The 13,775-nt window shown below is 40.9% G+C and overlaps 1 protein-coding gene across 2 annotated transcripts in view; it reads right to left on the reverse strand.

Annotated features, from left to right (window-relative positions):
• Window positions 1-8,010: 8,010 nt before the first annotated feature.
• The window catches only part of ARMC12 (armadillo repeat containing 12), a 12,597-nt gene continuing 6,832 nt past the window's right edge, over window positions 8,011-13,775 (reverse strand). Inside the window, exons 4-6 of one of the 2 annotated variants that reach the window (XM_006882048.1) lie at window positions 10,612-10,785; window positions 10,405-10,476; window positions 8,011-8,345 (exon numbers count right to left, since the gene is read on the reverse strand). In XM_006882048.1, coding sequence (XP_006882110.1) covers window positions 8,046-8,345; window positions 10,405-10,476; window positions 10,612-10,785 — 546 coding nt within the window. In that variant the 3' untranslated portion in view covers window positions 8,011-8,045. Of the gene's footprint in view, window positions 8,376-10,404; window positions 10,477-10,611; window positions 10,786-13,775 lie in introns of both variants that reach the window. The other variant, XM_006882047.1, reaches the window with a different exon arrangement.

Consider the following 13,775-nt stretch of genomic DNA (forward strand, 5'->3'; position numbering starts at 1 on the left):
GGCTGTTCTCCAGATTTCTTGGCACAACTTGGTTAGCACATCCAGGGAAGCATCTGTTAACTGAAATAAGTCAATTGGTATGCCATCTATTCCTGGGGCCTTATTTTTTGCTCTTTCCTTCAAAGCAGCCTGAACTTTTTCCTTCATCACCGTAGGCTCTTGCTCATATGTTGTTTCATGAAATTCTTCTGTGTCTACCAAGTCCTTCCTATACAGTGACTCAGTATATTCCTTCCATCTTTTTTTAATACTTCCGGGATCATTTAATATCCTTCCTAAAGCATCCTTGATTATAGCAACTCGAGGTTTGAATTTGTTCTTCAGTTCCTTGAGCTTACAAAATGCTGAGCGAGTTCGGCCCTTTTGATTTTCTGACTCCAACTCCTTTAGCAGGACAAATTCTAAAAATAGCTTGGGACACACAATTCTCAGCTTATTTCCTCAAAAAGCAGATTGGCCCTGGTGAGTGAGATGTGTGCTTAGCTAGGGAAGTAGAGAGAACTGCAGGGAGAAGAGCCTCTTCCAGACCTAGCCAGCACATACACCATGGGGCTCCTGATCAGAGTACAGGAGAAGGCAGTCATACCTGGTGACTACTCATCGGAGCGGATTGGGCCTCTCTAAGCAGAATGGCCTATGACCAGGGTCTTCTCCAGAGTAAGCAAGGAAGAGCCACAAGCTGTATGCTCAGGTGAAGTATTCATGCAACAGATTGGTCTGCACAGAGCTCCATGCAGAAGTTCCATGCCTAAGTGTAGGCTACATGAGTACACTTGCCCACATCAGGTGATATAAAGTACACAAAACCAGCAAACCATAGTGGCAAGAAGCTGCACTGCAATACCAGAGGTGCACGGTTCGAATCCACCAGATGCTCTGCTGGGGAAGGAGGGACAATCTCCTCCTGTACCTGTCAGATCTGATTTGACGGTACACTCACACAAAAATAATAAAATAAAAATTAAAAAAAAACAGCAAACCAAACATATTCCCATCAAGTTAAACTCAACTGAGGGCAAACTGTCTGTATGACAGAGTAGAACTTCCCTATGGGGTTTCCAAAGTTGCAAATCTTTATGGAAGCAGAGTGCCACCTCTTTCTGCCAGGAAGAGAGTGATGGTTCCCACTACTGACTTTCTGATCACTTAGCAGCTAACAGCTTTAACCACTGTGCAACTCTTTAAGAGAGTCTTATTATCCGACTTTGGGCTAATCACTGTGGCCAAGAGGACTAGGATCTGTTATTGGTCCAACCTTCTTCTACAGTTCCCATAAGGCAGGTGTAAAGACAGGAGATGGAGTAGAGGATATCTGGCTGCAGGCGAATGTTGTTATGTGCTGTCAAGTACAACTCATAGCAACTCTAGGAACAACAGATCTGAACCCTGTCCTATACTGTGCAAACCTCATAATCTCTGACACACTTGAGCCCATTGCTGCAGTCACTGTGTCGGTCCACCTGGCTGAGGGTCTTCCTCTCCTTTGTTGTCCCTCCAGCTCTCCAAGCATGATGTTCTCCAAGAAAGAACCTCTCCAAAACGACTATGAGATATCATCTAAGCCCAGTAAGAATAGCAAAATTTAACAGAACAGCAAACAAATGCTGGCGAGGTTGCGGAGAAACCGGAACCCTTATTCACAGTTGGTGGGAGTGTAAAATGGTGCAACCACTATGAAAGGCTGTATGGCACTTTCTTAAAAATCTGCAAATAGAAATACCATTTGACCCAGCAATTCCACTACTGGGAATATATCGCAAAGAACCATAACCACCACCCAAGCAGACGTTTATCGTGGCTTTGTGCACAGTAGCAAAGAGCTGGAAACAATCCAACTGCCCACCAACAAAAGAATGGATAGAGAACCTGTAGTATATTCACACAATGGAATACTACGTAGCACTGAAGAACAAGGAACTCATGAAATATTATGCAAAATGGGTGGCCCTGTAGGACATTATGCTGAGTGAAATATCTCAGTCCCAAAGGACAAATATTGCATTGTTGTTAAACAGGACTGACATCAGAGTTGGGGAGAGACTGAGAAAGATGGGATAAATAATGTATACTGCATTGAAACAGGTGAGAGAAAGAACTGTTTAAAAGGGATATATGATTAGGTATTATGGTCATGAAAGGAATCCAGAACAAAGGCTGAATAGTGGAGTGGACTTGAGGGGACAGATTGTATAACAATGAAAGAATTTTTCTTTTACTTTTCAAAGAAGGAGGGAACTGGAGGGAGGCTAGGCAGGGAGAAAAGTGCAACAATGAATGAATGAAAATCCAAAGTCTCTGTAGACTTTCATTAAAATTAATTTTTAAAATATATTTAAAATAAATTTTAAAAACCTTAAAAAAAAACAAAAAAAAAACACCTCAAAACCTCTCCTAGCAACATTCCCTAGATAGAGATGGGTAATAGATAATCAACAGACAGAAAAGTACATGACTGTAATAGCCCAACTTGCCACATACTTTTGCTTCATCTGCTTTAGACTGGGCCTAACTTCAGAAAGGGCTTTTCCAAGGGCGGCAATGAACCAGTTGTGGTTGTGGTTGTTGTTAGGTTCTGTCAATTTGGAACCAAAGCATGGCTAACTCTTAAGGTGGGTTTTCAGAAGTAGTAGATCACACAAGAGGCGATTGGACATCTTTCTCTCATAGAACCACTTGTGGATGTGAACTGCCTGCTTGCAGGTTGGCAGCGCAACTCCTTACCACTTAGTCACCAGTGCTCCCAGTGATGCAGGGACATGATTCTTTAGACATAGGCAATGTCAAAGGAAGTGTTCTCAGAAATTTGTGACTATTACCTCCACCCCAGTCCAGAGGAAAAGACAAGTTAGAAATGTACATTTTGCTGGGTCAGCAAAAGAGAAAGAAGATGACTCTCAACAAGATGAATTGACACGGTGACAGCAACAATGGGTTCAAGCATATTGGAGATCATAGTGATAGTATAAGATAGGTCAAGGTTCAGATCTGTACATAGAGTCATTACTAAAATTGAGTAATTGAGTCAACAGCACCTAACAACAAAAACCTCTAGCCCACAAAAAACCACAAGTTACATTCAGTGAATTTCAAAACCTTTTTTTTATCAGAATCCACAATAAGAAATACATTTTACTTATTCAGATAAGGAGTATCTGAGTAGCATAGTAAAAAATTTGGTGGTTCATACCCACCCATATTGTTGTAAGGTGCCATCGAGTCACATATGATTCACAGCTATCCTATGAACAATTGATCTGGACACTGTCATTTCCCATGCCATTCTCACAATCTCTGACACCCTCAAGCTCATTACTGCAGTCACTGAGTTAATCCACCTGGTTGAAGAACTGAGAATTTCTTGAATTGTCCGAGAATAGTCTCTCCTAGAAATATGCCCAAATAATAAAGCTCCATCATCTTTGCCTCCAAGAAGCTGCACCTTCTCCAAGACGTATCTGTTCTTTTGGCAGTTCACGGGATCTTTAACACTCTTCTCCAACACCACAATTCAAAGGTGTCAATTAGTCTTTAGTCATCTTTGGTCATTGTCCAGCTCTCAGATGGATAGCAAGCGACTGAAAAGACTGTGGCCCAAATCAGGTGCACTTTTTTTCAAACTGACATTAATTACTCCTTAATAATTTGGAGAGCTCCCTGGCTGCACAATTTCCCAGTGCAATACACTTCCTGATTTCCTGACTGCTGGTACCAAGTGAATTGATTGCGGATCCAAGTAAGATGAAGTTATTGACAATAATCCTTTCTTCATCCATCCATAAGCAACTGGAAAGATGTGAAAGTCCATAGTCTTGAAACCCCTATGGGGAGGTTTTCCTGCACAAACTCAATCGAAAGATAACTGACAATTCACATTACTAGTATCTTATCATTGGCATCCATTTCAATTGTTTTAATGTCCTTATCATATTGATTGGGGGGGCTGGGGTGTGTGTGTGTGTGTGTGTGTGTGTGTGTGTAACATTGGGAAGTATCAAGAGATTTAATCACAGTTCATTAATTTAATTTCTTTTTACTTGTCATTTTAGCGTAAAAAAACTAGGTCACTGCATCTCAAACATTGCATGAAATATTTTAAGAACTCACACTTCTGTTTCTCTATTAGCTCCTTGCTTATCTATGTTACTACCTATGGCTTCTCAGCAGATAAGCTGTGATAAGTACCAAACATTTAAAAGGGAAATGGAAAAGGTATCAATTCTTCATTTATTTCTCCAAGTTAAGGAAAGATAAACATTATCTCATTTTGACCTTGAAACTCATTAGCCTAATTTATGAAAAAGAAATAAGTTACATAAAGAAACAAAAAAATCTCACTTTACCAGTAAAACAACATCATGATAATAGAGAATAGACTGAAGTCGTCAAGAATTTCATTTTACTTTTAGATCTACAATCAACATCTATGGGACTGTCGTTGTTGATGTGAGCCATCAATTTGGAACTCATTCAATATTATTCAAAATGGGTGAATATCTCAGTTGCAAAAGGACAAATATTGCATGGTGTCACTGATGTAAAATGGGACTGATATCAGGGTGGGGGTAAGACTGAGAAAAACGGGATAAATTGTGTATACTGCACTGAAACAGATGAGGGACTGAATAATTTAAAAGCAATGTATGATAGGGTATTATGGTTATCGCAAGAGTCCACAATTAAGGTTGCATATTGGAATGTACTTGGGGCGGTGGGAGGGGTGCAGGGGGATTGTGTATCAGGGAGGGAGTGTTTCTTTTATTTTTGAAAGAGAGGAGTGAACTGGGGGGTGGGGGGAGAGGACTGGGCGGGTAGAGAAGTGCAGCAATGAATGAATGGAAATCCAAATTCTCTGTAAATGTTCATTAAAATTATTAAAATTAAAATAAGATAAAAAATTTGGAACCAACTCAAAGCTGATCCTCCAGTGTTTTTTTCAGAGGCAGTAAGTTGCACAGGAGATTGACCATCCTTCTCTTATGGAGCAGCAGGTGGATTTGCCTGTGGGAATGCAGTATAACTTCCTTTATTCTATTTTTTTCTTTTTTTCTGGTTTTATTTTTTAATTAATTTAAATGAAAGTTTACAGAGACTTTGGATTTCCATTCATTCTTTGTTGGCTACTTTCCTCCCTGCCCACACCTCCACCCACCCAGTTTGCTTTTCTCTTTGAAAAATAAAAAAAAAAATTAAAAAAAAACTCCTTCATTGTTATACAATCCCCACCCTCACCCCCAGGCCACTTCACTATGCAGCTTTCATTCTGGACTCTTATCATGCCAATAATACCTAATCACATATCCTTTTTAAACAGTTTTCTCCCTCATCTGTTTCAATGCAGTATACATTATTTATCCCCTCCCCCGATGTCAGTCCTGCTTTACAACAGTGGCACTATGCAGTAATTGTCTTTCTGTGGCTGAGATTTTTCACTTAGCATAATGTTCTCCAGCAGCTTAGCTTCTTACCATCGCATTTTCAGTTGCTTCATATACATATAAAAGTTGGACAATGAATAAGAATGGATGTCTCTGAATTGTGTTGGCAAAGACAATACAATAATATGCCTTGTTGTTGTTAATGTTAGTTTGACTCACAGAGATGAGTACAACAGATCTGAACCATGTCCTAGCCTGTGTCATTCCCATGATTTCGGACATACCCGAGCCCATTGCTGCAGTCACTGTATCAATCCATCTGGCTGAGGGTCTTCCTCTCTTTCACTGGCATTCTTCCTTTCCAAGCATGATATCCCTCTTCAAGGAACAGATTCTCCCAACAACATGCCCAAAGTATATGAAACAAAGCTTTGCCATCTTTGCCTCCAAAGGAGCATTCTGGCTGTACTTTCTCCAAGCTCTATTTGTTTGTTCTTTTGGCAGCCTATGGGATATTCTGTACTCTTCTCCAACATCACAACTCAAAGACATATAAGCTAACAAAAGAACAAATAAGTATACCATAGACATGTGCCATAAAGAGCCCATAGACATATACCATACAAACAAAGGAACAAATTTGTCTTGGAAGTATCAGCCAGAGCACTCCTGAGAAGCAAGAATGGTGAGACTTCATCCTCCATACTTTGGCCATGTTATTGGAAAGAACTAGTCCATGGTGAAGAGCATCATGCTTAAAAAGTGAAGGGTCAGGAAAAAGAGGAAACCCCTCAAGAAGATGGATTAGTGCAAAGATTACAACAAGGGGTTTAAGCACAAGAAGAAGGAGGAAGGTGCATGACTGGACAGAGTTTCACCCTATTTACAATTGGTTATGAGTTAGAGCCAGTTTAGTGACACCAAACATTAACAAGGTGGCAATAGAGCTCTGGGGCAGCACAAATATTTAACATGCTCGGGTACTATCCAAAAGTTTGCTGTCTGAGCCTAATCAGAAGCATCTTGGAAGAAAGGTTAGCCAAGCTATTACCTACAACTCAGCCACTGGCAACCTACAGAGCACAGTTCTCCTCTGGCACACCAGACTGTCACGAGGAGAAAGTGATTCAGCTACGATGGTTGGTTTACTGTCAGGCTGCCAGCTCATACACACCATGAACACACAAGTGGGACATACACATTAATAGGAAAGTGGGTGAATGTATTTGATTTTATGGTCTATGAGTTTCAGGAGATTTCATGATTATCGTAAAATAGAAAGAGAGTTGAGAGAAATAGAAAAGAAGAAGATGGTCACAGGAAACGAACAGGCCTTTCCTAAGTAGACTGGTGAGGGACGCTAGGTGATTGCTCTCAGAGAAGATCAGAATGGCGTGCAGGCAGACAAAAGCAGTCTCCCTTTATAGGGGCTGTTAAGGAGATTGAGAGGGGTGGATGTTTGCTTGGGAAGTTGGGGTAGGGGTCCTGTCAGGATGTGATCAGACCCAGGGCCTGGTCATCTAAGCACTTTATCAAGACTTTGTCAGGGCTGGGGTTAAATATTTGGGGTAAGTGGGGAACTGTGACATTCTTCCTCCAGAAATCATTTTATATGACTTGCATGATTTTTCGGTCTTCCAAAAGCTATGCCTAGTGGCATTTCAAGATGCTCCATTAAAAACCCATGGGACACTCCAGTGCCTGGAACCCCAGAGTCTGGAGAAGTTATCAGGCTTGCTGGTCTCCACAGCCCCTTCCAGTGCTGGTCATTCATGTTCTCAGTGATTTCCTAGCTCATCAAAGCCAATCTTTGATGGACACTTTCTGTGTACATTATGCTAAGCATTCACTTTACATTAATACTCCCAGTACATTCATGAATTAATTATGGTATTAATCCAACAATCGGGACAGTGAGGTTCAAGAAAAATAAAGGACATGCTCTAGGTCACTCAGCTAGTGACACCTGAGATCTAAACCTAGCAGTCTGATTCCAAAGCTCTTACTCTTCATCCATATGCCAGTTGTGCTTTGTGATGAATGCTGTCCACCAAATATTTCTAGTTCTTCCTTGGACACCTGAGAAGATTCATTTTCTCCATCTACCCTCTTTGGCTAATGACACTCCAACAGAAGGGAGGAATGTCATTTCTAGTTGGGACTTTTAAGAGCCACTTTTAACTGCTGTATTTTCTTAGTAGTTCTAGAACTCCACACTGGGACTTCACTTCCAGCCCAAGTACCTGAGTGAGCATGATGAGGAGTAGATGCCTGTCCTTCTTTGCTCAAATAACCTGTAAATGACACACAGTGCAAATGAGAAACAAATCCAAACCACTATGATTTGGGGTTACTTGTTACTGCAGCCAGGCCTATGCCATGCTGACTAATCCAGTGCTATCCTGTCCATTATCTTTGACCTCAACCCTGAAACTTGCTTCTTCCAACTTCTAGAAAACACTGGCTCTACAAGCAAGCCTGAAAATCAGTAAGAGAAGAAAGAGTCTGTCCCCCTAAAGATGTGAATGGAAGTAGGTGTATGTTTGGGAGATCATGTACCCATGGTGAGAAACATTCTGGGATAAAATCTACACCCAGCCCCTAAAAGCTTCAGAAAGACACTTCCTCTCCATACTCTCTGTCATACTCATTTATTGGCTCTCCTTAATTTTATTCCCTACTATTCATGAAGAATGTACTAGTCTGGTAGGAGGGCCGGACTCTCAGGTCCTCCGGGCACTGCAGGCTGACGATGACCTTGCAGGCCTGGATCTGTACATCTTCCTCAGGATGGATGACCAGAGAGAGAAGCCTATCCGCCAGCCGTGACTCATCCCCAAAGAGAGCTTCATGCAGTGACTGCTCGTTGTACTGCCACTTCACAGCCCGGTAGTGGGGTGTGTTCCGGCCCTCGCTCAGCCGCTCAGTAAACACCAGCACCTCGAACAGCAGACACCCTGGCTGTGTGGACTGGAAAAGGTCCAGGAAGTTGCCGTGTACCTGCAGAGGGGGTGGAGGGAAATGGGGATGAAATCCCAAGCAAAGGCGAGGATGCTGAGTTCTTCTTTTATCCCTCCACTGTCTCAACTCCACAGTGCTGGCTCCTAAAGTTCAAATTCAATGCACCAGGCCTGTTTCATCTTCTTTTCATTATCATCCTCTAACTTAATTGCAGTGTGTCCATGAAATTTAAAAAAAAAGTGATATAATAATATGGATTCTGGGGAATTCATTGACAAATAACCTTTAAGGTTTGTTGACGTTGTTGTGTGCCATCAAGTTGGAACTTACCCATAGCTGACCCTCCAGCACGTTTTCAGAGGCAGTAAATTTCAGGGAAAGAGACTGCTCATTCTTCTCACATGGAGCAGTTGGTGGATTTCAAACTACATGCTTTTGGGATTGCAGTACAGCTTCTTAGCATTGGTCCATCAGAGCTCCCTAAGTGTGTTGTTTAAGGCTTAGTGTGTGGTTAAGTTTTAGAAATGTTTGGTGCATACTTAAGAGAAAGGTTAATTTCATAGAGTGCAGGGTATTAAGTATGGCTCACACTTGCTATTTGTGTTATTCACAAGCATAACCATACTAGGTCCCCGGGTTATGAAAATGGTTTTTACTTGACGACTACAGCTTAAAGGTTGGTGATTCAAACCTACCTAGTGATACCATAGAAGAAAAATCTGACCATCTGCTTCTGTAAGGGTTCACCCATTTACTTATTCACTGCCATTAAATTGACTGCAACTTATAGCATCCTTCCACGGGAGTTTCCAAGTCTGTAACCATAATGGGAGGAGATCGCCCATCTTTCTCCTGGTAACTGGTGAATTCAAACTGCTAAAGACACATGGCCTTTTCGGTTAGCAAAAAGGACTACGGATTATGTCACAGGGCGCCTTCTCATAAAGATCATAGCCAGCAAAAGCCCACGAAGCACTTCTACTCACTAATGACAATGGGCTCACCATGAGTTGTTCTCAATTCCACTTTGGTTTGATTTTTGTTATTGTCTTTCTAGTTTTAGGGGTTTTATCTATTAATTGCAGAAAGAGTAGTTTAAATTCCCAGATCTCCCACCATGATGGTATCTTGGTAAATTTCTTCTTCTAATTGTATCATATTTTCCATATATATTTTGAGATTACGTTGTTAGGTGGTATACAAGGTTGGAATTGCTCCAGTAGGCACTCTGGTAGCACATTTGCTAAGGTGCTCAATGCTAACTAACAGTCAGTGGTCTGAACCCACCAGCTGTTCTGTGGAAGACAGATGAGGCAGCCTAGCTCTGTAAAGATCTGCAGCCTCAGAAATCCTAGGAGACTGCTCTCTTCTGCCCTATAGGGTCTCTATGGGCCTGCATCAACTAAATGGCAACAGATTTCTTGAATAAGTATCCTTCCAGTGACTTGAATCTCTGATTATTATATTGCTGCTATTGTGAGGTGCCATCAAGTTGAGCACAACTCATGACAATCCTATGAACAACAGACCTGAACCTGTCTTCTCCTGTGCTGTTCTCATCATCTCTAACATACCTGAGCTCATTCCTGCAGCAACGATCCTACTATGCTCCTTATCTTCATTTTCTCCTGATCTTAAAATACCTGCACTTGCATTTGTTTCATCATCCGAGTTTCTTCTGGAATTCAGGAAACCCTTCAAAGGAGACCCACCTCCCACTATCATGGATTCCCATTTTAATGGGAGAAGGGAGGAGGGGACAGTTTTCTTTTTTTTTTTTTTTAAATTTTTGTGTACGTGTACCGTCAAATCAGATCTGACTGGTACAGGAGGATATTGCGCCTCCTTCTCCGGCAGAGCGTCTGGTGGATTCGAACCGTGTTCCTCTGGGATTGCAGTTCAGTTTCTTGCCACTAGGCCACCAGAGCTCCCCCGAGGGGACAGTTTTCAATGCACTTATGTCAGAGGATGGAGGAGGAGGAAGATTATCATATCAGAGCTAAGGGTCTGAAGAATCTGTTCTTCCCTTTCGTGGCATCTCTCAGCCCTTCTTTACTTCCCTTCTCACCTGGCAGTTGAGAATGTCATAGAGAAGGTCATTCTTCTGTGTCAGGTAGCTCAGCAGTCGTACGACTTGCACCTGCATAGAGGAAAGCGTGAGAGGGCTGGTGATCATGGCCTGAGTAGGGAAGACACAGTCTCTCCTCCTCACTCTAGGAGCTGTGCCCAGTGTCATGGTTAGAGAGATAGGGCCTCACCCACAGTGCTAGGGCACCTGTGCCAAGATGTAGTCACATTGCAGGATCTCCATCAAGGCGGGCATCACTCGTCGCAGCTGAGGGTGTACAAAGTCAGGCAGTGGGAGGTTGTTGAGGAGTCTGAGGCCAGCAATGTGCAACTCTGAGTCCCAGATGGTGGAAATCAGTTCCAGCACCTTGATGGAGTATTCCTGGAGTGGGGCACGAAAAGGCCTGTTATTATGTGGTGATCCACCACCACCACCCCAGCCTTCATGTGCCACTAGCCTACCTCATTACGCCGGTGCCAAGCCCAATAGACAACGTGAGCTCTCATCATCATTTCATCAGGTGGACCACTTCCACCTCCTTGGAATTCTTACTTAATCTGGCTCCTCTTTCAAGACTTTTTTTCTGGTTCTCATGCCCAAATTCCTCTTCTTGATCTATATCACTCCTTATGCAATACCATCCAGATCCAGTGTCAAATCCTATCCCTATGCTGATGGCCTTCAAATTCATGTCACCAACTCAGATTGCGTTCTTGAAATCTAGACTCAAATATTTTCAATTGTCAATCCCACTTCTCTCCCTGAACATCTACTAACAGCCTCACAGCTAGCCCATGCTCCACAACACAAGTGCCTCTCCCTTTACCTTTTCTATTTCAACTCTTGATAACATCTTCTAGTTGCTCAGTCCAAAGACCTGCCATCATCCTTGACTCCCTTCTTCCTCTCACAACCATTTTCCAATCATTTAGGAAATCTTGTTGGTTCTACCTTTAAAATGTACCAATACCCTGTATCAGTCAGATCTTATTTGATGGTACATGCACACACACACACAAAATAGATGTGCAACAATTAAAATGTACCAACACCATCGGATTGTAAAATGGTACAACCATTCTGGAAGGCAGTTTGGCACTTCCTCAAAAAGCTGAACATTGAAATTCCATATGACCCAGTTATTCCATTGCTTGAAATATACCCCAAGAAAATGAGAACTGAGACTTAAACAGAAACTTGTACACCAGTGTTCATAGTAGCATTATTCACCATCTCAAAAACATGGAAACAGCCTGATGTCCACCTACAAACAAATGGATTGAGAAGTTGTGGTATACTCACACAATGGAATACTACGCAGCACATAGGAGCAATGATTTTGTAAATTACTACCTAATTTGGGAAGGACTGGAAAGCATTATGCTGAGTGAACTAGTTCAGTCCCACAAGGACAAGTACTATATAAAACCATTATTGTAGAACAAGTAGGAGGATCCACAGCAGCGGGGGGAAGGTGGAAATAGATGTGTGGGGGGGGTTAGGGTATTAATCATAGGGTTGCACAATTTTATGGGTGGGTAGGGTAAAGGAAATGGGAAGAATATTTTGTGAAAAACTATGTATTCAAACTTTGTAAATAAATCAAAATAAAATATGAAAAAGAAAAATACACACACAAAAAGGCAACGTACATAAATTATTATATAAAACTAAAAATACATGAATGAAACAATGTACACAAATAATTGTATAAAAGTGAATGATGGTGTAAATAATAGTAAATTTTAATAATAAAAAAGACAAAATTTGTACCACCACCAGTCATTTCTCACTGCTCCTACCTTGTTGCCTCTCACCTGACTGTCACAATAGTTTTCTATCTCCCTACCTCCACCCATGCCCCTGAAATCTCTTTTCAGCACAGCAGACATGTTATACACATCACTCATCTTCTTGAGAGCTTCTAGTTCAAAGTATAAGCTAAAGTCCTAACAGTGCAGTACAAAATCCATATAATATAGCTCCCTCCCCTATTATATTCACCTCATCTCCCATTCTCTCTCCTGCTCCTGTCATAATGGCCTCTTAACTATTCCTCCAACATTCCAGGTATATGCCTACATTCAGGATTTTGCACACAGGCTGTTCCCTTTGCTGGGAATGCTTCCCACAAATTTTCATTATCTCCTGTAAGACTTTTCTTGAAGACCTTCTCAACTGGCTTTCCCTGGTCACTCCCCTTTAAGGTACAAGACCCCCTCCATCCCTGACTTCCTCATCCACTATCTTTGTTTTGTTTTCCTCTATACCCTTGTCATCACGTTAACATTTTTTATTCTAAACTTTTTCTTTTAAAAGAATTATAAATTTACAGAAAACTGCAAAGACAATACAAAGAGATTCCATGTACACTTCATCCATTTCTCACAATGAATACATCTTACATAATTACATAGTACAGGGTCAAAATCAGAAAGCTTATATTGATACAATGTATGTGTGTCATTCTATGTTATTTCACAATCAAGATACAGATCTCTCCAAACACCATAAAGATTTCCTTCATTCTACTCCTTTATGTTTACACTTCCATCCTGTCTCTGTTTATTCATAATCCCTAGAAATCACTCATCTGATTTCCAGCTCTATAATTTTGTCATTTTGAGAATGGTATATAAGTGGATCATGTCGAATGTCATATTTTTGAGACTGATTTGTTTTCACACAGCAACGACATCTATCCAAGTTGTATCAATAATTTGCTCCTTTATACTGCTAAGTAGTATTCCATGTATGGATGTACCATAGTTTCTTTAACCATTTAACTATTAAAGGACATTTTGGTTGTTTCCATTTAGTGATTACAAATAAAGCTGCTATGAACAATTGTGTAAACATTTCTTCCTCTAGGACAAATGACTAGAAATGCAAACAATGCTAACTTCTATAGTAACTGTACATAGGTTAAGAAAATAAAGAAATAACCACACACACACAAAAATAAAAACAACTGCCAAACTATTTTGCAGAGTAGATTTCTGACCAATAATCTGAGGGATACATCTTCACAGGTATTTGGTATTCTCACTATTTTCAGTTTTTTTTCTTTTTTTAAATTTATTAATGACAGTTGTAGTAGAATATGGCCGAAATATTTACAACAGCAATTCAATCAGAGTAAAGTAATAAATAATACCTACAGAGAGTATAACTTAAACTTCTTGAAAACTACTTACTTAAAATCAATCAACTGCTTTTGAGAGCTCCCAGTAAAAATCAACTTCATTATCATTTGGCATAAGCTCTGTTCAAGTACACGTTTTCAGCACTGCCTTTTTAGACAAAAGGATGCTGACGATGAGTTGGACTGATTGAAAATACTGCCTTGGTCATATTGACTCTAAAGTTAA

The sequence above is a fragment of the Elephantulus edwardii genome, unplaced genomic scaffold (genome assembly GCF_000299155.1).
Source record: "Elephantulus edwardii isolate Elephantulus edwardi_28Jun2011 unplaced genomic scaffold, EleEdw1.0 scaffold00017, whole genome shotgun sequence".
Taxonomy (NCBI): domain Eukaryota; kingdom Metazoa; phylum Chordata; class Mammalia; order Macroscelidea; family Macroscelididae; genus Elephantulus; species Elephantulus edwardii.